The sequence below is a fragment of the Encephalitozoon romaleae genome, chromosome I (assembly GCF_000280035.1).
Source record: "Encephalitozoon romaleae SJ-2008 chromosome I, complete sequence".
NCBI lineage: Eukaryota > Fungi > Microsporidia > Unikaryonidae > Encephalitozoon > Encephalitozoon romaleae.
In genome coordinates this window covers 1-24,468 of record NC_024896.1, presented here as the reverse complement: position 1 = coordinate 24,468, position 24,468 = coordinate 1, and the positions used below count along the sequence as shown (strand labels likewise).

The window sequence follows — 24,468 nt, the reverse complement described above, 5'->3', positions numbered from 1 at the left end:
ACCAAGGTGACAGAATAGATTATATAGTTAATAAAAATGATCTAAAAAGACAATCATGATAAATCATTCATTAAGAATGCTTTCCATAGCACCTGGCCATGTTAATCAGAAGCACTTCCTGTGGACAATAGATGGCCCGTGCTCTTGATATTCAGCCTTGGAAACCCACATCTGTTGGAAAGTAGACAGGGATGCCAGAATAGATCCCCCAATCCATACACTGTATTTCCTCTCGGGAGGTGCAACTACTCCAATCTTGATCACTGGGGGTGCAAGAGCTTTGATTTCATTAAGAATCCTCTCAGCAAGCCCAGGATACATCGTAGTACCCCCAGAAAGAACAATGTTCCCATAAAGCTCCTTTCTGATATCAACATCACATTTCATAATAGAATCATAGATGTTCTGATGGACTCCCTTCAATTCGAGGCCTCTGAGCTTGGGCTGGAACAACAGCTCAGGCGCTCGGAATCTTTCATTACCTATGGAAATCACCTGCCCATCAGGCATCTCGTAGGTCTTTGTGATCGAAGCCAAATGCTCTGTGTTCCTCATATCCTCCTCATAGTTCAGAGATACATAACAAAGCTTCTCTTTGATATCTCTGACTATCTCTCTCTCAGCAGTCGTTGTAAATGAGTTTCCACTTTCAGTAAGGATGAGCTGTAGGTAATCGGTCAGGTCCCTTCCAGCAAGATCAATTCTGTTGATTGCATATGGGAGAGAATAACCCTCATAAATAGGCACAACGTGAGACACACCATCTCCAGAGTCAAACACTATCCCCGTTGTCCTTCCACTCGCATAGAGAGACAAAACAGCTTGGATAGAAATATAAAATGATGGTACATTGAAAGTCTCAAACATAATCTGAGTTATTTTCTCCCTGTTGGCCTTTGGGTTAAGTGGTGCTTCAGTAAGAAGAACAGGGTGCTCTTCAGGTGCAACCCTTAGCTCATTGTAAAACGTGTGGTGCCATATCTTCTCCATGTCGTCCCAGTTGTTTACAATTCCGTGTTCAATAGGGTACTTGATATGAAGAATCCCTCTCTTCGTTTGTGCCTCGTCTCCTACATAGGCATCCTTCTGCCCCATTCCAACCATCACTCCTTTGTGCTTAGGAGACCCTACTATACTAGGAAACACAGCCCTTGGCGCATCGTCACCTGCAAAACCAGACTTCACTACTCCAGATCCAATATCAATGACAAGTGCCTGAACTATTTCTGACATAAGGGGTATTTTTTTTTTCTTTATGTAGGTTTTCCTGGATAAAAATTTGACAACAATTATACATAAATGGCCATTCGACTGTCATCTCCTGTTATTTATCAAAGTAATATCTTCTTTCATCCCTTTGAAGTCTTTTACTAAAGCCTGTTATAGCTACTTTGGTTCCGTCTCAGCCAAAAGAAAATACCAAATATTATTTTAATCCCAAGCTTTTTCTTATCCTCAAATACTTGGCTGCATTTCTGATTAAAACCCTCCACCTTTTCAGCCCCAATGCCCCACGCTCGTTCCTCTCCTTCATCTCCAAGTACTTGCAATATTGGGACAGAAAGTTAGAAAGCACATAAAGATTTTTTTTCTCTATAAATATCCCTCGATTGATAGGAATCCTCCCAGAAAACCCATGAAAGCAAATCCTGTATGGAATCCCAATCAGATATGCAACATCTTTAGCGTTTTTGTTATCTATATATACACAGTCCTGTGGTATAAAATTCGGATGGAAGTAATCTTGATACATTGACTCACTGAACCCTTTAACTACTATCTCGCACGTCTGCCATGGCGCATACAGCCGGATCATCTTGTCTCTCTTCACTATTCTATAAGGCTTTGATGACCTGACTTCTTTCCCTTCCTTATAAAATTGTTCCTTTGTTCTCAGCCTTATCACATTTTCTCGAGGATATACAGCTTCTCCTCGGAAGATCCCAAAAACCGGTCTTTTTGGATAGATGCACTGGTCCCATCTTAACATGGACTCAACAATATATTTTGGATGTCTTTTCATCTTCTCAACAGAGTTTGGTATCGTACTCATCCTTTCATTATCGATCTCATCAAAGCATCTGATCATTTCCTTATCCGACACATCCTTACACATCTTGGACTTGGAAAACCCTGAAACCACATATCTTGATGCAGAAAATCGTTTTGTGGACTTTGAAAAGTGGTATGACTGGTCTTTAAGCTTTAGAGAGGCGTCGATTGAAAAAACACAGTCTTCATATCTGCTGTGGTGTTCCTTAACCTTGCCTAGAATCTTACTCTCAATAAAACATTTGGGCTCCTCGGACAAAACTATGTATATCCTGCTTGGTATCCCAAATGAAATTAAAAGATTAAATAAAATAACTGTCCTATCCACTTCTCCAATATCCCCGACAGAAGATACATGCTCTTTCAATCTTTCATAAATATGGAGATCAACCTTTTCTTTTATACTCGGCTTCCCAACCGGAACTACCACCTTCCTAAAAAACCATAAAACCCTATGAATCATCTCGATCTTAACGTCCACATCTCTTCGGATAGTCTTCTCTTTTCTTGGAAACAGCTCTAGTCCATCTTCAATGGCCTCCTCCCAGCTATCACTCGGTTCCATTCATAAGGGTAGACAGAATCTGCTTAACTATCCAAAACAAACAAAGAAAATCTTATGTTTATTTACTAATGGGGTGTAAACAAACAGTCACATAACCTCACAACTCCTTCTTCTCTTCTTCTTCATTTTTCTCTTCTGCCACATCCATATACCCGGCAAGCTTCTTCTTAACCTCCTCAATTAATTTCTCAATATCTTCAGGAGAAAGGTCAAATGCTTCTTCTTCAGACCCTTGCATGTTCTCAGACCCAGCAACCTCTTTGGCCTTTTCGCTCTTGCTTCTAATACTAGACATGGCATTCTTGATTCTAGTATAGAGCATGTTTTTGCCTTTCTCGAAAAGATTGCACACCTTTCCAACACATGTTTTTCCATGCTCCATAACTCTCTTGTATGGGGCTTGAGCCCTATTACTCATAGTATCTGCCACATGTTGAGAAACCTCAGAGGCGCACATCGCTAGAAATGGTAAGCATAATATCACAGTTCCATATAACTTCATTTTGGGGCTATTTTTTTGTTGTTTTTTAATCACACATGTACAGCATAGACATATATGGCCTTCTTTTCTTTCCCCTCCTATGGGAGAGCCAGTGTTCAGCTTTGAAAGTTATGTCTCAAACAAGTTGGGCCTGCACGAAGAAGATGAAGTCTACTGCATCCCGTATCAGACAAACTCCTGCAAGGACCCAAACTGTTCCAAGCAACATGTCAAGCTGAGCACGGCTGTTGTCTGTAAGCATTGGCTCCGAGGATTGTGTAAAAAGGGAATCAAATGTGAGTTTATGCACGAATATGATCTCTCAAGAATGCCAGAGTGCTATTTTTTCAGTAGCTATGGAGAATGTATGAATCCAGAGTGTAACTACATACACATAGATCCAAACAGCTCTTCAAAGGAATGTCCATGGTATAACCGTGGGTTCTGTAGGAACGGGGCTTCATGCAAGAATAAGCATGTAAGAAAGAAGCTATGCTATAACTACTTTCTTGGGTTTTGCCCAAGGGGGCCAACCTGCGACTATGGACATCCTAAGTTCAATATTAACCCAGCCCGTGAAATATCTCGTTCAGACATCATTCAGAAGCCTTCAAATCTGGCAAGTTCATAAAAAAACATAATATCAGCTAAGCATATATAAATGTATGCCTTGTTGTAGTAATAGAGAAAAAGAATTGGTAAAGTCTTGCGTAGGTAATAAACATTTATTTGACCTCTCCTAACACCTTAGAACTCTTTTCTGAAAACTCCCCATGGGCCTGTGCAACACTCTGAAGCACTCCACATACCCCATCATTTCCAATAAATCGTTCCATCTCCTTAAGCGCTTCTTTTGATGTCTCCTTAAACGTCCTTTCCATCTCCTCCTCCTTGGATACTGCATCAGGTGCCTTGGGATCCTTGGATCTCTTCATCATTTCCAAGTCGTACCTTATGTTCGAAATCTTCTTCCTCTTCTTATCAATTGCATTTGAATGGTCTCTTAACTCAGATATCTTCTTTATCTGCTGTTCAAGCTTCCTGTTCATTTCAACCTTGTATCTAGAAATATCCATGTGTGCCTTAGAGTACTTCTTTCCAATATCACTAACATTCGAGCCCAGCCCAATTCTTGAAAGCTCCAACCCAACAAGTCCATTGAGCTCGTAAATATCATAATTCTTAAAGTGCCCAAGCCTTGACGTGGAAGTTATCATGTCCATCTTCGAATACAAAGACTTCATCTTACTCCCCCCATGCTCATACGTCATCAGCCATGTAATGCTGTCAGAAATCTTCTTAAGGTTATCCCGAAATTTCTTGTAGCAATCCTCTGCTTCCGAGTATCCACTGATCAGAGAAACTTCAGTGTAGTCCACTCTGTTCAACTTCATTGCAATGGACCTTTGGATGTCCTTCACAGTTTCCTTATCCATGGGCATATCGCCTTAGGTTTTTTTATATTTCTTGGCTCCTTTTTTCAGGTTTGAAAGCTATTCTTTTTGTTTTGGTTGGATCAGCCCGCTAACAGATAAGTTTCAAATACCAATAGCCATACCTAAAAGACAGAATAAAAATGAAACCATCCTTTCAAATAGTACATTAAATCCCCTAAATCCCCAACCTCTATACAAAACTTAAATGACATCGGATTCATTAGACATGTCCAAATAATCAGAGTAGTAGTAGTTTTTGTATGCCTTGATCTGATCATGGACCTTCTCAGCATCAACCTTATCGCTGTTCTTTATTGCGTTGAGATGATCTTCCAACTTGTCGAACTTTTCTTGTAAGGCATCTGTTCTCTTAAGCATCTCGTGCAATGTAGAAGTTGTGCGAACAGTTTTCGGTGATGTGGTGCTTACGTCAGATTCTCCCCTACTTTCTGCATCCTTTCCAAAGTTCTTATTACTTAGACTATCAAATGGATCATCCAGATACCCGGTATCCCTCCCTGCCTCTCTAGCATTCTCTTCTTTCCTTTCTAGGCATTCTTCTTCATTCAAACCTATCTCTTTTTTAGAACTTGCAAGGCTACTGAAAAAACTATCCGGAAGATTCAGCTTAATTTGTTCGCCATTCTCATCGCCCACCTCATTCTGCTTCTTTGGAAAACTCAGCCTTGAAGGAATGTTCCTGACTCCCATCCCATAGATCCTACTCGAATCATCATATATACTATCGTCATTTACTTTGCTCCCATAGTCATTCCTAAGTGTAAATGGCCTTACGCTGTTTCCATCTTCTAACTCTTCCCCTCTTCCAGGGATCTTTGAGGTAAAAAAGTCTTCCTTCTCCACTTGATCATTCTCTCCATCATTCACAGTCCTGAAGCTTTCGTTGAAATCCACTCGGCCTTTGTCCTCCTTCATGTCTCTTCCTCGGAGTTCATAAATAATCCCTTGATATTCTCTATTCTTCTCTAACAATCTTTCAACCTTACTCATCAGCTCTTCCATAATCTTACTGTTTGCATTAATAGCTTTCGTCCTTTCCTCCTGAAGCCTTGAAACCTCGTCTCTAAGCCTTTCAACCTCTCTGCTCAAATCCTGAATCTCTATCCTTTGCTTTTCATTTATCCTCTTCTGATCATGAATTCGTTTTCTATATCTCTTGATTCTCTTCAGATCATTTTGCTCCACACCATTACCATTCTTCTCATTCGATATCGCTGTCATCTCCTCCTGGGCATTTGGATCATATTCGGGAATCTCTATTTTGTCTGTATCTCTTATCATCTTCGAAAGTTGTCTGTTGAGATACTCATTTTGGCTGTTGGTAGCCTTGTAAAGCCTCTCATAATAAGATGCTCTTTCTTTCATCTTCTCAATCTCGTTCTCAATCCTCTTCTCTTTGGAAATCAGTTTCGATAACTCGGAATTGCACACTCCAATGGCACTCTCCTTCATCTCCAACTTCTTTCGAAGCAGCTCATTGTTCTTTTCAAGACTTACTATTTTCTTGCTGAGTCTTTCTCTTTCTTCCTCTCCTTGTTTGGCCTCATCCCTTAGTCTCCCTATCTCCCCTCCTCTTTCTTTCATGTACTCCTTCAACACACCTATCTCCTTCTCATAAACATCACATTTCTCTAAGGCCTTCTTCCTTAGAATCTCTAGTTCTCCATTTATCGATCGAAAGCTATCGCAATTTCTCTTCTCAAGATCCGCCTTCTCTTTAAAGGCTTGAATCTTGTTCTTTTGATCCCTGATAATCCGGCTAAGCTCCTGGTTCCCTCGGTTCAGAAACTCGAGATCACTTTCCATCTTGTTTATTTTAATTTCAAGGCTTTCCTTCTCCTCATTCATCTTTCTTATTCTTTCCTTGTACTTCTCTTCATTCTTCACAAGCTCACTTTTTTCCTGCGACACATCCTTCAGCACCCTCATGAGAGACTCACATACCAGAGACATCTTCACATCACTGTTTAGAATAACATTCTTGAGCCCCTCATTGTCCCCAGCAACAAGGTTTGTATTGATCTCATTGTATACATTCTGTAGGCTTGTGAGAAGTGTTATCAAGGAAGAAATACCTTCTTCATTTGCCTTTGGATCCTTGGCAGGGAGAGCATCCTCGCAAGGGCTTCTGTCTGTAAGACTCAGAAAATTCTTTATCTCGTCGTTTATTGCATCATAATCACCCATTCAAGGATTTTCTTTCAGGGTAAGGAATGTAATTTAGTTTGGACTAGACTGGATGTGAAGATTAGCGGGAAATAAGGAACAAAAGAAAATTTATGGATAACCAAGGAGTAAAATGCGATGTCCGGGAATCGAACCCGGGCCAACAGCTTGGAAGGCTGTTATCCTATCCACTAGACCAACAACGCTTGCCTCTCATTGGTGCCCATGCCAAATCTTCTGATTACTTTTCGCATTCCTTTCCAATAAAACTTATCCATCCTACCCAATAAGTCTTCAAGAATATCAGCCCAAAATGGCAATTCCTCCATCATGAAAATAATTGAATATACATTTATATTCTCAGAAATATAGTATATAAATTCCGTGACAAAAAACAAAACAACGAATGGAAGAAACAAAAGAAAACAGTAGAAAATTCCATGATGCATGGGCATTCATTTTATATACCATTCTGACAGCACTGACAACATCGTGGATGGTTTCGGAGATGAAGAGCCTTCCCCAGTACAATGAAGAGGCCCTTCTTCCACTTCTAACAGTCAACGTAGGTATCATGCTTATATTTCTGTTGGCAGCTTACCTAGGATTTAGATACGCCGCAAAGGGATTCATATTTTTTGCCAATGCTGTGGCTCCAGGAATATTATTTTTCCTCTCATTTCTGACCTTGAATCCCTTCGCTATTCTTTCTGCAGGAATTACGTTTGGAATATCCTTGGTGTTCTACTTCTGGTCCATAAAGCCTATTCTGCCGCTAATGGGCCCAATGATAGAAGCCACTGCAAAGATACTCTCCTTGAATCTTATAGGATGCACAATCCTTCTTCTTGCCTCGGTGTCTTTACAGGTGATTCAAAGCTTTATATTTTTGAAGGTGCTGGGAAATGACGATGCAGGCAAAACCATCATGTCTGTTCTTTTTATTCTAAACAGCTATTGGACATTCTTCAACACGATATATTTCGCACAGGTTGTCGTGTCTGGAATCGTCACCACCCATGTGAAGAATGAAAAAAAAGGATCTTTCTGGGAATCTTTCTACATAGCCTTCATGGCCCTTGGTAGCATTTCATTTGCAGGGCTAATTATGGCTGCAGTTAGCACAGCCAAGTTCCTTGTTGAAAGAGAAAGAAATAGAAACAGGGAAAGAGGATCCAGCAACATCATCAATATAATTATATTGTGCATTCTGAGCATCGTTGGAGACCTCGTGAATCTGATGAACGAGTTGGTGTTTCCATATCTTGCAGTACATGGAACAAAGTACACGGAATCTGTGAGCAAATCCTATAATTTAATCGAGGAGAAAGGAGGCATTATTCTTCTCAGTAATATAGCTATAGAGAAAGTAATCTTTTTCTGCTTACTTTTCTTCATTTACTTCATTGCATCCGGGACTACTGCTCTACTTCTGAGAAACCCTAGCTACCAAAATGACCTTACATACTTCACAGTGGGTATTGTATGTGCTCCCTTGATCACTTTTGTCTACAGTTTCCTCTCAATGTTCTCCTCAGGAACCTTAGCATTGATATATTCATACCTTGAATCTCCCGAGATGGTCAAGAAGGTTGAGCCTGAGCTAATCGAAAAGATAAGTTCTTTTAGTTAAACCTTCCTCAACGAGCAGGGACTTTATTAATAAACAGGATTTTGACAAGATAATGTTCTCTTATAAATCCTTCTTGTAAGATGGAGAAAAAAGACGATGATCAGGGCCATGAGTTTTCCAACGACCCTGTAATCTGCAGGTACTTAGAAATTCTTAATAGCATAGAATCGATTAGAAGAGACAGAGATGATGTTCTATCGACACATTTCAATGAACTGAGTACTTATAACATAAACGAACTGGAAGATAGGAATGCTGTGATCAGAAGACTTATAAACAAAGAGTTTACATATCCAAGTGCATTTCTTGCATCATCTCTTGGGTTCAATAAAACCACATGGAATCGTGATTATGAGAGGACTCTGAGAGAGATAGGAATGTACAAGCGTCCAAAATACAGCACATTAAGGAACATGCTGCTGTTTGAGAAGCTCAAGTGGCTTGTTATCAGGTACCATGAGGCAAAGCAAAAGAGGAAGAAACAATGAAGTTCAAATTGAATTCTCGTTTATCCATACCCTAGAATGGAAGATGGTGTGAAGGATAATAGGCACGAGGCAACTCAGAAGCAAAGGTTGTCTGATCTTTGCAAGTTAGTCATAAGCAATTCAAAAGACATAAACAAGCTAGACGAACTGTTTGAAGAGCTAAAGAAATCACCTGGGCTGTCACTAGATATATGGACTCATGACTCTATGCCTATTTTTCTGCTTCAGGAGGTGATTACCCCTTACATGATTCTGAGCACAAGTAAGTTTGATGAGGTGCAGTACCATAGACTGTATACGGTTTTGAACATTCTACAGATACTGGTGAGTGACTCCAGGATAAAAAGGGTTTTCGTTGATGCCAGGTTTCCTTATTACATATACAGATATCTGGTGATATCGGATTCCGGCTCGAAGTATGAAACATTAAGGATCTCTGCCCTGGGTGTGGTAGCTTCACTGCTCCAGAACGGAGACCAGTATGTACATAAGCAACTCAAAACAACGGAGGTTGTCCCTCTTCTTCTCAAAATAGTTGATCTGGGGTCTGAGGCGTCCCAGCTACTTTCAGCAAATGTCTTTGGACTGATAATAGGGAGTGACGACGGGCTTAATTATGCATGCCAGACATTTGATAGGTTTTCAGCAATAAACTTGATGTTCAACTCGCTGGCATCTCAAGGAGTCAGTATTGGATCTGTAAAGCTTGTGAAGGCAGCACTAAGGATCTACATCAGACTTTGTGCAAAGCCTCATATCAGGGCACTGCTAAGCTCAAAGAAGCCTGACGGGCTGTTTACCGATGAAGCAGGCACGTTGATCTCGTCTGATGCGGAATGCAGAATGTTGTTCAAGTCTTTTATGGACATGATATGCTGAATAGATAGGAAGAATTAAAGTTATAGGTTTATAAGTGAATGTTTCACCCTCTCCTCTCGAAAATCTTAAAGTTCGGGTTTTTTTCCCCTGGATGCTCAACTGGATTATCAGATATGAAAAGCCAACTGGAGAGCTTGCAAGAATTCACGAGGAACACCTCAAAAGAAGGAATGTTCTGAATCTATACACGAAGAGGGAGTTTGAGAGGTGGGGAAGGTGTATTGACCTGTATATCCTACTTGATTTGGATATGTACAGAACAAAACCCATTCCTTCCTCGATTCTTGAGCATGTAGTGAAGGTCAAGATGCATGAATACCATCCTGATTTAATCAAGGGGTGCCGAGAGGCGTTTCTACTGGTCAAGATTGCAAGGGATGTGCTTAGAGATCGAAAGCTCAGATTATTCTACGACTCAAATTTTTTTGACGAGAGCATTCCTGAAGACAAAATTTATCGCGAAGACGAGTTTTTCGATGTGTTTGGAGAATGCTTCCAAAGAAATGCTAGGTTCAGCATCAACCAGCCTGTTCCCTTGTTGGATAGAAATGACGATCCTAAGAAGGCATTGGAGTTTTATGAGTTTTGGGGGAACTTTAAGTCCTGGAGGGCCTTTGAGCCTGTGGAAGAGCTCTACAATATGGGGGAATATGATAGATCGCAATATTCCATAAAGAACAGGGAGAAGCTAAGCTTTCTAAAGAACCAGGATGCTTTGAGGATCAAGAAGCTTGTCCAGATTGCCAAGAAAAGAGATCCCCGAGTGGGAAAAAGCATTGAAGAGCAGATGAAGGAGATGATGAGGATGAATAGCTGGACACCCTTAGAGGTTTCAACACTGAGAAGATTGATTTCTTTGGTTGGAAAGACCAAGAAGAATAAGTGGGAGATGATTACAGAGAAGCTTGCCGAGATCACAAAGACCAAACGCAGCATTAAGGAAGTGATGGAGAAGGGAATGGAAATAGAAAAGAGGTGAAGTGGGTGAAGAGCTACTTGGTGTTCTTGAATAAAAGGGTCTTCAAATTACATGATCCATGATCTCTGTGGGATTATGCCCTGAAAGTAAGACTTAAAAATGGAAGATTTTTTATTACTACAAGGGTATATGACCAGTGTGATTCTAAGTACAAGGGGAGCAACAGCAAAGATACGACATCTCATGAAGGACATTTCCAAGCTAGTGAAGGTTGAAGAGGAGCAGAAATGGGACATGGGGAAAGACTACAGGGAGCTCAAGAATCTGATTGAAATGAATGAATGCGATTCGATGCTTTTCTTCCGATCGACCAAGAGATCGGATGATTTATGGATAGGAATACTTAACGGAATGTCTGTTCTATTCAGGATGCATAACGTGTTTACTATGAAGGATTGCAATTTTCCTGTGAACTCTTTTAGGGATTGTGGATATGTCCTGATGTTCAGCAAGGAGTTTGACGAGATAGAGCATCTGAGATGTGCAAAGAATGTCATAGATCACGTTTTCCAGTCCAATGAGATAAAGGACAAGGCGCTATGTTTTTTCTATCTTGATGGATTTATTTGGGTTCGATGCTACAAAATAGGAAAGAAACTGGAAGAGATTGGGCCCAGATTTGTTCTTGAAGTTCTTAAGGTATTTGAAAAGTGTTTTGAAGGAAAGGTTCTATACAAAGTTGAAAAAAGGGATTGCCCCGTAGAAAAGGACTCTGATTAAAAGAATTAGCAGAAATTTTGATAGGACCTTTCTATTTCTTTAGATATTATTCTGTGAATGAAGCCAGTTTTAATTTATTGATTAATTTCGACAAGATACGACAGACATGGAAGAGGTGATACAGTTGGTAGATAAAAGCTAGAATATAGTACACTGAGACTTATACTGTAGATTCGACGGAATGGAGTTTTATTGTAGAAATCAGGGATTATGGGACTACTATCCAAAGAAAGGGGATGGAGCAAGGAATCAAGAGAGACACAAAGAACGAAGAGTTTTAGGTGTTTGAAACCACCAAGATGTCATCCTGGGAAGAAGAATAAATTTTTAAAAGCAAAAAAATAGGGCCCCAAAACATGGGTTCAGAAAGCGAGAGTACTGCAAGCTCCATTACCACTAGTGAAGAATCTAGCGAGAAGAAAGTGATGCCCAGAAAAAGAGGGAGGCCTAGAAAGAATGAAAGTAGTAGGCAAGTTCAAAATCATTTCAATCCTATGCTTTACCAAGCACCACTTGGATACCAATATGCACCAACACTGGGCCCGGGGATTGCACACAACATGATCCCAGGCATCCCACATGGGTTCTATAACACCTTTAATTTCAGCCAGGGCTATGGATATGGCCCGAGTGTTCCTCTCCAAGAAGAGGACATAAGGGTTCGTGAGACCAATGGGTATCGTGAGAGGAATGAAGAAAGAAATGTTTATATTCCTGAAAGAAGGCAAAAAAGGAATGCAGCAATGGTCAAGAGGGCATCTGTACCTGAGTCTGAAAGTAGCACGAATGAATACAATGAAGAATCTGAGGATGGGATTGAAAAGTTGCTGAAGTACGATTCGGAGAATGAAAGGTACTTCGTGAAATTCAAATATAAGAGTTATCTCCATTGTGACTGGGTTCCGAAGGAAGAGATCATGGCTACAAAGGTTGGGGCAATGAAGGTGAAGAAGTTTAGAGCAGTGGAGGTTCCTTTCAACCCCGACTTCCTGAAAGTGGACAGGATACTTCATGAAGATTACGATGGAGAAAAGGTATTTTTAGTGAAATGGAAGAGCCAGCCTTATGAGTTGTCGACGTTTGAAACTGCTGAAAGTGTGACGAAATGCGAGGGATTTGAAGAGGAGCTTAAGAAGTACAGGGATAGAAAGAAGATAAGAAACATGAGGGTTGGGATTGATTGGAGGCCTTCAAGAGAGAACTTTATCAAGTACGAGGAATCACCTGTGTTTAAAGGAGGAAATAGGCTTAGAGAGTATCAGCTTGAGGGGCTTAATTGGCTGCTGAATCGATGGTATTATAGACAGAGTTGTATCATGGCTGACGAGATGGGGCTAGGAAAGACTGTTCAGAGTGTGACGTTTATCAACACGCTCTTTACAAAGTATGATTACTGTGCACCTGTGCTTGTTGTGACGCCTCTCAGCATTATTCCGCATTGGGAAAGGGAGTTTGAAGCATGGACCGACCTGAGGGTATTAAAGTATCATGAAAATAGACCTGGAAGAGCACTAATAGCCGAGTATGAGTTTGTATTAAAGAAAAATAATCTTGAGATCAGATTATTTGATGTGCTAATCACAACATATGATACTGTTATGGCTGAGCAGGAGCATCTAAGCCAGTTTCATTTTTCTGTGGGGATATTTGACGAGGCCCACCGACTAAAGAATGCAAAGTCCAAAGCAGCAACTGTGCTGAGGACCTTGAAGTTCAATCACAAAGTGCTACTAAGTGGAACACCTCTCCAGAATAACATTTCTGAGCTGTGGTCTCTACTAAACTTCATAGACCCTGCGAGGTTTTCAAGCCTTCCACACTTTCTTGGGGAATTCAAGATGGAGAATATCAATGACGTTGAAAAGCTTCAAGGGCTTTTAAGACCTCTGATGCTTCGAAGGATGAAGGAGGATGTTGAGAAGTCTATTCCCACCAAAGAGGAGACTATTATTGAGGTTGCCTTAACAATGATCCAGAAAAGGTTTTATCGGGCAATACTTGAAAAGAACATCGAGTTTTTGACCAAGGGAGGGAAAGAGTCAGCACCAAATCTACTAAATGTTATGATGGAGCTGAGAAAGTGTTGTATACATCCATACCTCATCAAAGGGGCGGAAGAGCAGATACTCAGTGGATATCTCAAGAAGAAGAGAGAGAAGAATCGAGCAGAGGGGACTGAGAATGATATAACTTTGACTTCTGAAGTATCGAATGGAGATGAGAACCAAGAAGGAGGTATAATAAGCGACATTGATGAATACTACAAGGTGTTTATCCAGAGTAGTGGGAAGCTTGTTCTTTTGGATAAGCTTTTGGGAAAGTTGAAGGATGGGCACAAAGTGCTTATTTTTTCCCAAATGACTAGATGTTTAGATCTTCTTGCAGAGTATCTTACATATCGAAAGTATAAGTATGAGAGGATTGATGGAGGAGCCAGAACCGAGAATAGGCAAGCAGCAATTGACAGGTTCAGTGACAAGACAAGTGACGTCTTTGTATTTCTTTTGAGTACTCGTGCCGGTGGAGTGGGAATCAATCTTACTGCTGCTGATACGGTGATCATCTTTGATTCTGATTGGAATCCCCAGAATGATCTTCAGGCACAAGCCCGATGCCATAGAATCGGGCAGACAAGCGAAGTAAAAGTGTACAGGTTAGTGACAGAGAACACATATGAAAGAGAGATGTTTGACAAAGCAGGATTGAAATTGGGACTTGATCGGGCTGTGCTTCAAAGAATGACGTTTGAAGAACACAAAAGTGAGAAGACCCGGAAGAAGGATGCTATAGAAACCCTTCTACGGAAAGGAGCTTATGGGGTTCTGATGGAGACCGATGATGCATCCAGTAGAAAGTTTTGTGAAGAAGACATTGATCAGATTCTTGAGAGAAGGACGAAGATTGTGAAGCATTCTGATGGAGGAAACGTGTTTTCAAAGGCGTCATTTCAGGTTGAGGAGGATATCGATGACCCTGACTTCTGGGAGAATCTTCTTAGTAAGAAAAAAAGCGAAGAAAGTGAAGGAAGAATTAAGAGGCAGATGAGGAGGCTTGCCAGAGAGGGAGGATTGACACAAGAGAATATTTCTGAGATTGATAAGCTTTTGAATACAAAGCTTGAAGATGAGGATGAAAATGTGTTTTATGAAAACCAATGTCTACTTATATTTCTTGGGGTTCTTAGATTTGGGCCCAGGTCTGTTGGGCTTGAGATTCCTAAGCTGGAGAAAAAAGACTTAAAGATGGATGATAAGATACATGTATTGCCTCAATCAAGGCACTTCAAGGATACAGCCACATACTTCAGATATATTGTGAAGTATGTTGTTGATCAGTTTCAGAGCACAAAGATAAGATCTGACTTTTCTGATGGGATAGAAGAGTTTCTTGTCGACAACTATGATCCTTCACTATTTTCAAAGTTTGAGGATGTATATAAGAAGTATGGAGAAAGGTTTCTATTACGGGTCCAAGTGGTTATGATTTTAGACTCTCTCCTGAAGACAGAAGATCTTTCAGTGGAGAAAGTCCGAGGGTGGACCAGCGATGATGACAAGATGCTTGTCAAGTTGATACTGAACCACGGGTATGGTTGCTATCCTGAAACGATTAGAAATAAGAGTGTGGAGGACATGAACCAGCGGGTTAGAAAGATTGTTTCCACATTGAGTAGGAAGAAAGAAGTTCGTGAAGACGACAACCTGTTCCATAAGGCCATAATGATGTTTGGGCGAATAACTGATGATAACAGGGAGAGCATAATTGAATTTCTGGGGGACAAAGACATAGAAGGACTTGAAGAGACTATTAACCGGATATTAGGGGAATCTAAAAGACACAAGCTTAGTAGCTCTGAGACCGAGTGCCTCGATAGAATGAATTGGTTCAGCAGCCTAAAGTCCATGGTAAAGATTCCTCAACCCAAAAGAGGAATTCTTCCGAAGAATTGGAATATCAAAACATTGTCAGAGCTGCGTAATGAGCTGCTGGCTAAAGGAATTGCTTCTGCTGGGGAGCGGTTTGGCGTTAGTGAGGAGTTTATAGTGAAGAAGTTCGAGGCTCTGTTTTCCTCTAGTAGGTCTACACAAAATTAAATTCCGATTGTTTTTATAAGGATGATGGATTATTTTGGATTTGGGAGTATTAATGTTTTGTTTTTCCCCCAAAGTGATGACCAAGTCCTTAGTAGCTTTTGACATAAGCGGAACTCTTTTAAAGAAATATCACAAGGCTAAGAAGGAGCACCGCGTGCTCACCTCCATGGGGATAGAACCGGACATGAAGTTCAAGAGCTATCTTGTTTACAATCGTCCCAATTTGGATCTTCTGATAAAGTTTCTTAAGACACATGACACCAGCTATGTGCTATGGACAACAGGGATGAGACGAAATGCAACGAATCTGATCAACCATTTGAGCCATGTAGGGTTTAATGAGTATTTGGGCTGGTATTCGCAACTTGATTGCAAGGCTGGGAAGGTAAAACTTGATTCTGAATGCAATCTATGGGTTAAAGACTTGAATGTCGTTGCAAGAAACCATAATGTTGATGTTGAAAGATGTATTCTTGTTGATGACAGCATCGACAAATCGGTTCATACTCAAAACTTTATCTGCTGTCCTGAGTATATACCTGGAACAGAGGATGACGGGATTAAGTATATTTGTAAACATCTAGATGACTTTTTTGAGTGTAAAGAGGAGTGTATTGCCAAAAAGTTGGTATATGGCGAGAAAGGATGAAAGGGGTGCTTGGAGCCGTGGGGTATGGAATATAAAAAAGTCAGCAAGTGAGCCGTTAGATGAATGAAAGTATTGAGGAGATAGAAAAGCTTTTAGTTAAACCCAAAGAATGGAAGTATGCTGGAGAAGTGGACATAAAGAAAAGGCCAAAGAATAGCTTGTTAGAACGAGAGGAAATTGATTTTAAGCAAGGGCCTCCACTCATTCCGTTTTCATCGAAGCAGGACAGCGAAGTAGAAAGCATTACTTTGCAGAGAATCAGAGAGGGGACATTTGATAATCATGAATATAACATCAAGGAGGTGGTTGAGATTGTGGATGAGGTCCCTGATACGGAAAATCCAGAATGCAAAGACATTATTTCTCTCTACAATGAAATTGAAGGAGATCTTATGCAGATTGTTGACTTTGGAAACAACGGATTTGTTCCCGATTGTGAGATAAGAATTGTCCAGGGAAAAGAAGATGGGTCTGGCCCTAGGAAGAAGCTTGATGTTAAGTCACTGGACAGAATTAGAAATGTTACTGTTCTAAAAAAGAACTGAAATGGCATATCTCCTGTCTCTAACTATTCGATTAAATAAGACTAGTGGTATCTCTTGAAAATGTATAACAAGCCATCTTTTATTGGTCATCATCTTCGGAAAACGGTTCGGAGCCACTAGAAGAATGTCCGGAAGCATTCTCGGCGTTTGATTCCAAAAGCCTGAATGTTTCAGAAGCTGGCATCTGGAAGACATCATTTTCAGAGGAATCAAAGGAGGAGGATCCTAAGGATTCATCTTTATGCAACCTTCCAACAGAGCTGCACTTTTCTATTTCAATGCTTTCTGGCGGTATCTCCTCATCTTGGTCAGCAATGGTTTCCTTTTGGGAATCTTCTGAGCTCTTTCCACAGCAAACTTTTCCATCGTTCTGAAGCGATAGCTTTTGATATTTTGGATAAAGCCTAGAAATAGCAACATCCGATCTTTCGACAATGGAATTACACAAGTCCTCTATCTGGTAGTATATTTGCTCTGGTGTAAAGCCTTCAACATACAGTTCCTGATAGCCATACTTGTCTGAAATTTTTTCTAGCTCATCTCTTAAAACTTGCATGATTTTTGAGCCCTGAAATGGGTAAGATTACAAGAAGGACTAGAGAGGCGAAGAAGAAGGAAAGGCAGCCTATTGTTAAGGTTAGCCTGAAATATCCCATTGTTCCTCAGGTTGAAGAAGGGGAGGTGATTGATATAGTTCATGAAAGAAGTAGGGGGGCACCTGTGGCCATAATAAGCTTCAAGGAACTTGACTGTATGGTTCCTGCTTCTGAGGGGATATACACAGGGAAAAAGGTTCTTATTGGAGACGACGCTCCTATTGACATAGGAAACATTACAAAAATCAAGAATGTTCCCGAGGGGATGGCTGTCAACTCTGTTGAGGTGGTCTACGGAGATGGAGGCTGTATTTCCATGACAAATGGAAGTTATTCTCTTGTGGTAAACCACAGAAAGGAAACTAATGAGACGGTGATTAAGATACCGTCTGGGAAGAAGATAACCGTAAACAGTGAGTGCAGATGTATTGTAGGAGTTGTTGCAGGAGGAGGTATCCATGACAAACCTCTTCTTAAGGCGTCTGTGGCCCACTACAGGGCAAAGGCCCGTGGACATATCTTCCCAAGGGTTAGAGGAGTGGCAATGAATCCTGTCGAGCACATCCATGGGGGAGGTAATCATCAGCATGTTGGTAAGCCTACTACTGTCTCGAACAAGGACATTTCTCAGGAACAGAAGATCGGTCTTGTTGGGGCTAGACGTACCGGATATAGGGTTGGGTCCAGGAAGGTTTAGGATTAAAGTTATTTCAACGATCTGTTAAGTTTATCCATCTTCAGTGGGATTTAAGGTGTAGCATGTTTCCTTGGTATGGAGCAACATTCTTCTTGCTTGTTAATTGTCTATTTTCTTATCCCCATTTCTTATCTATGAAAGATAACTATGAAGAGGATGAAGGGCAAGTCTTTACCTCAAGATTGAAAACTTTGAGGAATGTTGCAATAGATCTAACAAAAGAGATCGAGGCACAGAATATCAAACTTCGGCAACTGGAACCGTCTTTCCAATCGTCATTGAATAAGATATTCACAACCATCCAGAGCATAAGGAAATCAGATCCAAAGAGGTTTAGATCATGGCTATACTTCATCCTTGGGGGAATAGGGCTTTCCTTTCTGTTCTTCATACTGTTTATTGCTAGCTAACTTTGCCTACATTTGAATAAAGCCCTATTTGTTTGCGGTATATTTGTTAAGTCTATCGAAGTAGGGGCAAGATGTTCTGCATTCCATGCCAAAAGAAGTTCAGCACAAAGAATGCCTACAAATGTCACATTTTGACATCCTCACATGCAAAGGCAGAAGATGAATACAAGATAAATAGAAAAGTGGCTATAGAGCGAAACACAGTTAACTTCATTACTGACTTTCATTCTTACATCTCACAGATAGCCGAGTATAAAGAAATAGGTCAAGCCTATAGAGAGTACTTAACTAAAAACAGATTCAGAATAGAGGGAACACGTTTCAAAAGTGTCGAGGAGGCTGTTGACAAGATTGCAAAAAGAATCTCCGTCATGAAAGAAGAAGGTAGAATAATGATCAAACGTTTAAGCAAGTTTGAATCTGTAAAGGAACCTCCTGCATTTGATTTAGAAAAGCTTAGTTCTACTTTTAGAATTAGGGTGGTGAAGAAGAATGACAGATATGTCGAAGAAAGCCTGAAGAAGTAAAGGCAAAAACTATGTTTAGTAAACCTGCTAACTAAATATTTTTTTCACGAGGTTCTTGCACCAAGCTTCTCAAATATTTCATTGAAGTTCTCCATGAATTTCCTTTCCTTTCTATGTATTAGGTCTCGAACGTATAAATGAATAGTATCTTGCTTCTTAACAATAAAGAAGTCGATCTCAGAACAAACCTCTACATAATTAATGTTTGTCTTTTTAAGTCGATCTATTATGCCAATAATAAATGCTTCCAATCTATCAAACTTCGCCATAGACAGCAACCCAACACTTTTTTGGATACATCTTAACTTCCCATCATCTATGATCCCAAATCTTATGGTATTATCATACTTGAAGCTCTCGTCTTGATCCTCATGAGAGTAGCTGCCGTATCCTTTATTTTGCTTGTCGTCACAGAAATTGTTCCCCTCAAAATCATACCCACACCCTTTGCTTGAGCCGTCACTTTCTTCGTCCTCCTCAAGTGTTTTCCACAGCTTATCTTTCTCCCCGTCCTCTTGGAGGCATCCTGTATTTACATCTTCACATACAATCTTCGTGATCTTTGATATTATGTAGTCAATCAACCCTTCCTCGTCATTCTTGACTTCCTTATATGGCTTTGAGTAAATGTTTTCTGTAGCCTCCTTAGTGCCTTCAGACATTATTTCAACAAGGCAATTTTTGTCCTCTGTCTTTCTATCTGGAAGTCCATCTGTATTACCAGAGGCGCTCTTGTTTATATATTCCAGCCCGTCTTCTTGAACAAAATCAATTGGATTCACCTTCACATCACTGGCACTAGAAGGTGATTCAGAAACGGAACTGCAATTGGCTTCCTGCGACTGATCCTTATGTCCTATTCTCAAGCGCTTGAATGAATCTAGATCCTTGAACTTAAACATCCCTTTCCCAATAAGAGGAGGAGTTTCCTTTACATCTCCCAATATTTCAGAGGGATTCAGCAGTGCTCTTTCGGTCGCCCCTTTGCCTAAGCACGCCACAATACAAAAACTGCAGACATCCTTGTCCCATCTAGACAGGCAGCAGTAAAAAGCTTTAAATCTTAGAACGACAAAATCAACCATTTTCGCTTTCAAGAAGCGGATAACTGCATTCTTGGGTGCCATCCTTCCTCTTCTCTTTGTGAAGTATGAGACTTTGCTTTCTGGGGTGTATATTGTGGTTTCCTTGGGCTTGTGGATTAAAACAATCAGCCCTTGATTTGTCTTTGAGATCGCCTTCACTGTTTCCTTTGCCTTCAGTAACTTCGAACTCTTAAACAGCGTATATGTTTCAGATAGAGGTAGTATGTCTTTTACGAAGAACTTGAATTCGTATGGGTCAATTTCATTTGGAAGCATTAGGGCCTAGCTCATATGCTTTATTTAAATAATCTAATTGAGGAAATACTAAGGAGGGAAAGAGGGCATATTACACAATCGGGTGACAGGATGCCTATTGCCTAGAGTATGCCCCAGCAGGGAGAAACAAATCCTTTGGTTGGTTACAATTGTTATGACGTGGAAGGTCTCTGTATTGGTTGGTGGTCTAGGATGATCTCCATTGGTTATTTCTTGTTTCCAAGCATAAGTTCCATTAGAGTGATGGGAAGCGGTCGTGGAAGACATGAAAAGTGAAGACACAAGTGATAGTAGCTCCGGAGAATCTAAAAAGTCTACTGCTCCTGGCTCACAAAGAAGTCAGGAGGCCAAGAGCATTGTAAATGGGCCAAAAGTAATAGAGCCGATCTTTGAGCAAAGAGAACCATTAGATGATCAGATAAAAAGCCAGATAATACTTTCCTTGGCAATGTTCACCGACGAAACACCCCCAACCAGGATATGTGAAGCTTTGAAGAGCATGCTTGATAGTAAGTTTGGAAAGGGATGGTGTGTGTTTGCTGGGGCACACTTCGCTGGAAGCTGCACGTTTGAAGAGAAATACTTTGCACAGATATCATTTGGTACATACTCAATAACTGTATTTAGGATATTCATTCCGGGAAGCTAGGAGGAATGCGAGGAAGGTGGAGAAAGGAAGAGCTTTATTTAGCGAGCTCGACCACAAGAGAAAAACGGGTGATCGAGGATATCGTATTGAGATTATTGCATTTTGCAACGATCTTGTCCTCGAAGTCTGCATTCGTAAATAGGACATCTTGATTAGAAACCATATTGAGGATGCAAGATTCAATGGACATGACTTCGGCCCCATTGGTTTCAATTCTAGACACTAAAAACCTGCTTTTTTCCATGTCTGTGAACCACACCTCTTTGAATTCATCTTCAAACTTTGTTGGTAGCATATGCTTCTTTGCTTCCTTTAGCTTCAAGATCTTCAATGTCATCATCCTTTTACAACTCCGACAATTAACACTCAGGTTTACCTTCTCTTTAAAGTCTCCTTCTGCAACGCTATCATCAGATAACACAACTACCTTCTCATGAGGTGCCCCACAGTTGGTGCATCGGATCCGGAGTGGATATGATTGATCAATAAAGACACCTTTGATATTGTTAAACTCACCTTCTACAAATACATTGAAGTGCATGGCAGGGTAAAATTCCAGGTTAATAAATCAATCAGCACCTCCATTATGAGAAATTTCCATTTGTGGGTGTTTGCTAGAATCAGCAAAATCAGGAAACCTATTGAGTAAAGGCTTTGTGCAAAGCCCAATAGTAGAAGTAAGGATTCAAAAGGAGATTGGGCAAAGAAATGTGGGGTAACTTATATTGCATCTCTATGAGGCTATCTCTACAATAATGGATTGTGATCATCTATTGAAACTAGGCATGATGGCTAAAAAGATATTAGAGAATGGAAAGGGGATACTTGCAGCTGATGAAAGTCCGGGGACACTAGGCAAGAGATTAGAAAGGCTTGGGATCGAAAACACAGAAGAAAACAGAAGGAAGTTCAGAGAAATCCTATTTAGCACTAAAGAGCTTGAAAGATATATAGGTGGAGTTATTCTAAACCAAGAGACATTTGGACAGACAAACGAAGATGGAGTTCCATTAACAAAACTGTTGAAGAAAAGAGGCATCGAGATAGGCATAAAGCTTGATAAAGGACTAATCGATTACAAAGAAAAAGAAAAAATCTCTGTAGGTCTTGAAGACTTGGATTTGAGGTGCAAATCGTCTACATTCAAAGATGCCACATTTGCCAAATGGAGGTCCCTATTTTACTTCTACGATGGGATTCCTTCTGAAGACTGCATCAATGAAAACTGCTCTGTTTTGGCAAAGTATGCAATAATATGCCAGAAGAATGGGCTTGTTCCGATTGTGGAACCAGAGATATTTCTTGAGGGAGATTACACTATAGAAGGTTCATACAAGGTATTCAGACAGATACTAAGCACATTGGTAAAGTACTTGAACTACGAATCTGTTTACATTCCAGGAGTCCTCATTAAGACAAGCTATGTTACATCCGGGATACTTAGTGATGAAAAGTATACGCCAAAGAAGGTGGCAACATATACATTCAGAGCCCTTTTATCAACCGTTCCTTGTGGAGTTCCAGGAATCGTCTTTTTAAGTGGAGGTCACAGCTCAGAAAAGGCCATTGCCTTTCTCAATGCAATAAATATGGAGAGAGGATGCAGAACATGGACCTTGAGCTTCAGCTTTGGAAGAGCATTGACGGATGATGTCTTAGAAGCATGGAGGGGAGAAGACCCAAACATTGAAGAGGCACAAAGAGTGCTTCTGGAGACATCGTTCAAAGCCTATAAAGCAGCTGAAGGGAAGCTGTGAGATCAAAAATAAGAGCATAAAATAAATTGGGCTTATATACCTACTTTTCATCCACCTTGAATTTTTTTGATATGAGGAGCTCTTAAGGTCTTTCAGAGTATCCCCAGGATGGAGGAAAGAAACAAAACCGAAGTCAGTGATGGAGAGGTGATAAGCTATCTAGTCCAAAGCGGATTCACAAAAGAAGAGGTTCAAAATGCTATAAAGGAAACAGGATCTAAAGACATCGATCTTTTAGTCAACTTTATCATAAGCTCTACCCAGGACAAGATCCACAAAGGTGTCAAGCAGACCAAGAAGGAATACAACAATACAATGCCAAAAGAAGCAGCAGAGCTTGAAAAGAAAAGGAGGGAGGAGATAATGAAAGAAAGGATTTACCGAGAGCAGCTCATAAACCAAATCAAGGCGGATATGGCTGAGAAGCTTGAAAGAGATAAGCTTGAGGACGAAAGGCTGATGAGCTCGACCGTCGAGAAGAGCGAAGACACTTCAGACTGCAAGATAAAGCTATGGCTAGGCGATGGAACCTCATCCATACTAGGGTTTTCCAAGGATGACACTATTGAGGACCTTTTCAAAAAAATCGAAACAAGACTTAACAAAAAGAGATTCAGCTTGTTCAAGATGAACCATGTAAAACCCATTGAAAGGAATACAAAGAAGATATCTGAAATACCCGGGCTTTATCCAAGAGGTGTTCTTTTCATTGAAGAATAAAATGTCTTAGATATCTTTTTTGAAGCAAACTTTAACCCACCCATGTATAGCGCAATCTGATCTTTGTGGATGTACTGGTGATGGCCATGAGTCTATCAGCTTCCTTTTCACGAAACTTATTCTCTCCAGCCATTGGGCGTAATTCAATATGCAAAATATAAGATTATAGGGGAAACCTTGAGGGTTGTATGAAAGATGAGAAGTCTGACCATGCGGATGACGACCACAGGATGATGGCAAGTGCCATCTATGTGGCATCTATGATCATCACCACAATACTCTGGTTTCTCAGGATAGAAATAAATGGAAATAGAGTACTTGCTGTTTTAGAAGTGTTGGTAGAGCTTTCATTTACTTGGTTTATTTCAATTTACTGGGTAAAGAGAATATGGGGAAAAAATCTCAAGGAACCCAAAGGAAAAGTGTCACGTTTACTTTGCTGGGTAGCTTTTTACTTCTCCCTGGTTTATGCTTTCTTATTGGTTCCTTCTTTTATATTTATGATTGTTACGAAAAAAGTAAGAAACCTTGGTAAGTTTTTAGGAGAGGATAGTCCTTGCATAGCCTTGGTATACATAATAATCAATGCGCTGGGGTTTTTGCCCCGGCCATCCTCTATAAGCTATAAGATTGATCTTTTGGCATATGTATGCATTCAAGTTATCTTTGTTGTTTCCATGATTGTAACCTACAAAAAAAATAGGGAAGACATATTACCATATACTTCCATGGCTTGTGGGCTCGGCCTAGGTGCTTTCACCCTTTTGAAAGAATTATCTGTGATACCAAGAGAGGATTGTTCAGAAAAAAACTCCAAAAACTACAATCGTATCCGATATCTGGTAGCAATAACCTCCATAATTGTCCTTTATGAATTTAAGATCAAATTGGAAAATACACCACCTCATATCGCTCGCCTACAATAAAACTATAAGTCACTTACATTCTATTGTAGAAACACATCTGGAGAGGAAGAAAATAAATTTTATGAAGTCTAGGAAGGCCAAGGGCATCAAGTCAATATAAGATATTTTAATTAATTA

General features: G+C 40.3%; 24 protein-coding genes and 1 non-coding gene across 25 annotated transcripts; 16 read left to right on the top strand and 9 right to left on the bottom strand.

The window, feature by feature from the left end:
- Positions 1 to 105: 105 nt before the first annotated feature.
- On the bottom strand, positions 106 to 1,233 carry EROM_010240 (actin; the record flags this gene model as incomplete). Its single annotated transcript, XM_009265591.1, has 1 exon — positions 106 to 1,233. The coding sequence occupies one exon, from the start codon at positions 1,231 to 1,233 to the stop codon at positions 106 to 108; it is 1,128 nt and encodes a 375-aa protein (XP_009263866.1).
- A 193-nt stretch (positions 1,234 to 1,426) lies between these two features.
- On the bottom strand, positions 1,427 to 2,617 carry EROM_010230 (DNA repair protein Rad4; the record flags this gene model as incomplete). Its single annotated transcript, XM_009265590.1, has 1 exon — positions 1,427 to 2,617. The coding sequence occupies one exon, from the start codon at positions 2,615 to 2,617 to the stop codon at positions 1,427 to 1,429; it is 1,191 nt and encodes a 396-aa protein (XP_009263865.1).
- A 97-nt stretch (positions 2,618 to 2,714) lies between these two features.
- Positions 2,715 to 3,119, bottom strand: EROM_010220 (hypothetical protein; the record flags this gene model as incomplete). Its single annotated transcript, XM_009265589.1, has 1 exon — positions 2,715 to 3,119. One exon carries the CDS (start codon positions 3,117 to 3,119, stop codon positions 2,715 to 2,717), a length of 405 nt encoding a protein of 134 aa, XP_009263864.1.
- Positions 3,120 to 3,198: 79 nt separating this feature from the next.
- Positions 3,199 to 3,729, top strand: EROM_010210 (zinc finger domain-containing protein; the record flags this gene model as incomplete). Its single annotated transcript, XM_009265588.1, has 1 exon — positions 3,199 to 3,729. One exon carries the CDS (start codon positions 3,199 to 3,201, stop codon positions 3,727 to 3,729), a length of 531 nt encoding a protein of 176 aa, XP_009263863.1.
- A 94-nt stretch (positions 3,730 to 3,823) lies between these two features.
- EROM_010200 (hypothetical protein) lies at positions 3,824 to 4,534 on the bottom strand (the record flags this gene model as incomplete). The annotated part of the gene is made up of 1 exon (XM_009265587.1): positions 3,824 to 4,534. The coding sequence occupies one exon, from the start codon at positions 4,532 to 4,534 to the stop codon at positions 3,824 to 3,826; it is 711 nt and encodes a 236-aa protein (XP_009263862.1).
- A 201-nt stretch (positions 4,535 to 4,735) lies between these two features.
- EROM_010190 (hypothetical protein) lies at positions 4,736 to 6,742 on the bottom strand (the record flags this gene model as incomplete). Its single annotated transcript, XM_009265586.1, has 1 exon — positions 4,736 to 6,742. The coding sequence occupies one exon, from the start codon at positions 6,740 to 6,742 to the stop codon at positions 4,736 to 4,738; it is 2,007 nt and encodes a 668-aa protein (XP_009263861.1).
- Positions 6,743 to 6,855: 113 nt separating this feature from the next.
- Positions 6,856 to 6,927, bottom strand: EROM_010185. Its single transcript has one exon. It is a non-coding gene; the product is annotated as a tRNA-Gly (tRNA).
- Positions 6,928 to 7,127: 200 nt separating this feature from the next.
- EROM_010180 (hypothetical protein) lies at positions 7,128 to 8,354 on the top strand (the record flags this gene model as incomplete). Its single annotated transcript, XM_009265585.1, has 1 exon — positions 7,128 to 8,354. One exon carries the CDS (start codon positions 7,128 to 7,130, stop codon positions 8,352 to 8,354), a length of 1,227 nt encoding a protein of 408 aa, XP_009263860.1.
- An 80-nt stretch (positions 8,355 to 8,434) lies between these two features.
- Positions 8,435 to 8,842, top strand: EROM_010170 (hypothetical protein; the record flags this gene model as incomplete). Its single annotated transcript, XM_009265584.1, has 1 exon — positions 8,435 to 8,842. The coding sequence occupies one exon, from the start codon at positions 8,435 to 8,437 to the stop codon at positions 8,840 to 8,842; it is 408 nt and encodes a 135-aa protein (XP_009263859.1).
- Positions 8,843 to 8,878: 36 nt separating this feature from the next.
- Positions 8,879 to 9,721, top strand: EROM_010160 (putative Rcd1-like protein; the record flags this gene model as incomplete). Its single annotated transcript, XM_009265583.1, has 1 exon — positions 8,879 to 9,721. The coding sequence occupies one exon, from the start codon at positions 8,879 to 8,881 to the stop codon at positions 9,719 to 9,721; it is 843 nt and encodes a 280-aa protein (XP_009263858.1).
- A 91-nt stretch (positions 9,722 to 9,812) lies between these two features.
- EROM_010150 (ribosome-associated chaperone zuotin) lies at positions 9,813 to 10,700 on the top strand (the record flags this gene model as incomplete). Its single annotated transcript, XM_009265582.1, has 1 exon — positions 9,813 to 10,700. The coding sequence occupies one exon, from the start codon at positions 9,813 to 9,815 to the stop codon at positions 10,698 to 10,700; it is 888 nt and encodes a 295-aa protein (XP_009263857.1).
- A 129-nt stretch (positions 10,701 to 10,829) lies between these two features.
- On the top strand, positions 10,830 to 11,420 carry EROM_010140 (BRX1 RNA-binding protein; the record flags this gene model as incomplete). Its single annotated transcript, XM_009265581.1, has 1 exon — positions 10,830 to 11,420. The coding sequence occupies one exon, from the start codon at positions 10,830 to 10,832 to the stop codon at positions 11,418 to 11,420; it is 591 nt and encodes a 196-aa protein (XP_009263856.1).
- Positions 11,421 to 11,776: 356 nt separating this feature from the next.
- On the top strand, positions 11,777 to 15,514 carry EROM_010130 (helicase DNA-binding protein; the record flags this gene model as incomplete). Its single annotated transcript, XM_009265580.1, has 1 exon — positions 11,777 to 15,514. The coding sequence occupies one exon, from the start codon at positions 11,777 to 11,779 to the stop codon at positions 15,512 to 15,514; it is 3,738 nt and encodes a 1,245-aa protein (XP_009263855.1).
- A 166-nt stretch (positions 15,515 to 15,680) lies between these two features.
- Positions 15,681 to 16,163, top strand: EROM_010120 (hypothetical protein; the record flags this gene model as incomplete). Its single annotated transcript, XM_009265579.1, has 1 exon — positions 15,681 to 16,163. The coding sequence occupies one exon, from the start codon at positions 15,681 to 15,683 to the stop codon at positions 16,161 to 16,163; it is 483 nt and encodes a 160-aa protein (XP_009263854.1).
- Positions 16,164 to 16,222: 59 nt separating this feature from the next.
- On the top strand, positions 16,223 to 16,708 carry EROM_010110 (U3 small nucleolar ribonucleoprotein component Mpp10; the record flags this gene model as incomplete). The annotated part of the gene is made up of 1 exon (XM_009265578.1): positions 16,223 to 16,708. One exon carries the CDS (start codon positions 16,223 to 16,225, stop codon positions 16,706 to 16,708), a length of 486 nt encoding a protein of 161 aa, XP_009263853.1.
- Positions 16,709 to 16,787: 79 nt separating this feature from the next.
- Positions 16,788 to 17,264, bottom strand: EROM_010100 (hypothetical protein; the record flags this gene model as incomplete). Its single annotated transcript, XM_009265577.1, has 1 exon — positions 16,788 to 17,264. One exon carries the CDS (start codon positions 17,262 to 17,264, stop codon positions 16,788 to 16,790), a length of 477 nt encoding a protein of 158 aa, XP_009263852.1.
- Positions 17,265 to 17,281: 17 nt separating this feature from the next.
- On the top strand, positions 17,282 to 18,001 carry EROM_010090 (60S ribosomal protein L8; the record flags this gene model as incomplete). Its single annotated transcript, XM_009265576.1, has 1 exon — positions 17,282 to 18,001. The coding sequence occupies one exon, from the start codon at positions 17,282 to 17,284 to the stop codon at positions 17,999 to 18,001; it is 720 nt and encodes a 239-aa protein (XP_009263851.1).
- Positions 18,002 to 18,135: 134 nt separating this feature from the next.
- On the top strand, positions 18,136 to 18,411 carry EROM_010080 (hypothetical protein; the record flags this gene model as incomplete). Its single annotated transcript, XM_009265575.1, has 1 exon — positions 18,136 to 18,411. One exon carries the CDS (start codon positions 18,136 to 18,138, stop codon positions 18,409 to 18,411), a length of 276 nt encoding a protein of 91 aa, XP_009263850.1.
- A 71-nt stretch (positions 18,412 to 18,482) lies between these two features.
- EROM_010070 (hypothetical protein) lies at positions 18,483 to 18,938 on the top strand (the record flags this gene model as incomplete). Its single annotated transcript, XM_009265574.1, has 1 exon — positions 18,483 to 18,938. The coding sequence occupies one exon, from the start codon at positions 18,483 to 18,485 to the stop codon at positions 18,936 to 18,938; it is 456 nt and encodes a 151-aa protein (XP_009263849.1).
- Positions 18,939 to 18,982: 44 nt separating this feature from the next.
- Positions 18,983 to 20,299, bottom strand: EROM_010060 (hypothetical protein; the record flags this gene model as incomplete). The annotated part of the gene is made up of 1 exon (XM_009265573.1): positions 18,983 to 20,299. One exon carries the CDS (start codon positions 20,297 to 20,299, stop codon positions 18,983 to 18,985), a length of 1,317 nt encoding a protein of 438 aa, XP_009263848.1.
- Positions 20,300 to 20,564: 265 nt separating this feature from the next.
- On the top strand, positions 20,565 to 20,948 carry EROM_010050 (dynein light chain 1; the record flags this gene model as incomplete). The annotated part of the gene is made up of 1 exon (XM_009265572.1): positions 20,565 to 20,948. One exon carries the CDS (start codon positions 20,565 to 20,567, stop codon positions 20,946 to 20,948), a length of 384 nt encoding a protein of 127 aa, XP_009263847.1.
- A 34-nt stretch (positions 20,949 to 20,982) lies between these two features.
- EROM_010040 (hypothetical protein) lies at positions 20,983 to 21,489 on the bottom strand (the record flags this gene model as incomplete). The annotated part of the gene is made up of 1 exon (XM_009265571.1): positions 20,983 to 21,489. One exon carries the CDS (start codon positions 21,487 to 21,489, stop codon positions 20,983 to 20,985), a length of 507 nt encoding a protein of 168 aa, XP_009263846.1.
- A 214-nt stretch (positions 21,490 to 21,703) lies between these two features.
- EROM_010030 (fructose-bisphosphate aldolase B) lies at positions 21,704 to 22,705 on the top strand (the record flags this gene model as incomplete). The annotated part of the gene is made up of 1 exon (XM_009265570.1): positions 21,704 to 22,705. One exon carries the CDS (start codon positions 21,704 to 21,706, stop codon positions 22,703 to 22,705), a length of 1,002 nt encoding a protein of 333 aa, XP_009263845.1.
- Positions 22,706 to 22,813: 108 nt separating this feature from the next.
- Positions 22,814 to 23,425, top strand: EROM_010020 (hypothetical protein; the record flags this gene model as incomplete). Its single annotated transcript, XM_009265569.1, has 1 exon — positions 22,814 to 23,425. One exon carries the CDS (start codon positions 22,814 to 22,816, stop codon positions 23,423 to 23,425), a length of 612 nt encoding a protein of 203 aa, XP_009263844.1.
- Positions 23,426 to 23,613: 188 nt separating this feature from the next.
- On the top strand, positions 23,614 to 24,351 carry EROM_010010 (hypothetical protein; the record flags this gene model as incomplete). The annotated part of the gene is made up of 1 exon (XM_009265568.1): positions 23,614 to 24,351. One exon carries the CDS (start codon positions 23,614 to 23,616, stop codon positions 24,349 to 24,351), a length of 738 nt encoding a protein of 245 aa, XP_009263843.1.
- Positions 24,352 to 24,468: the final 117 nt, after the last annotated feature.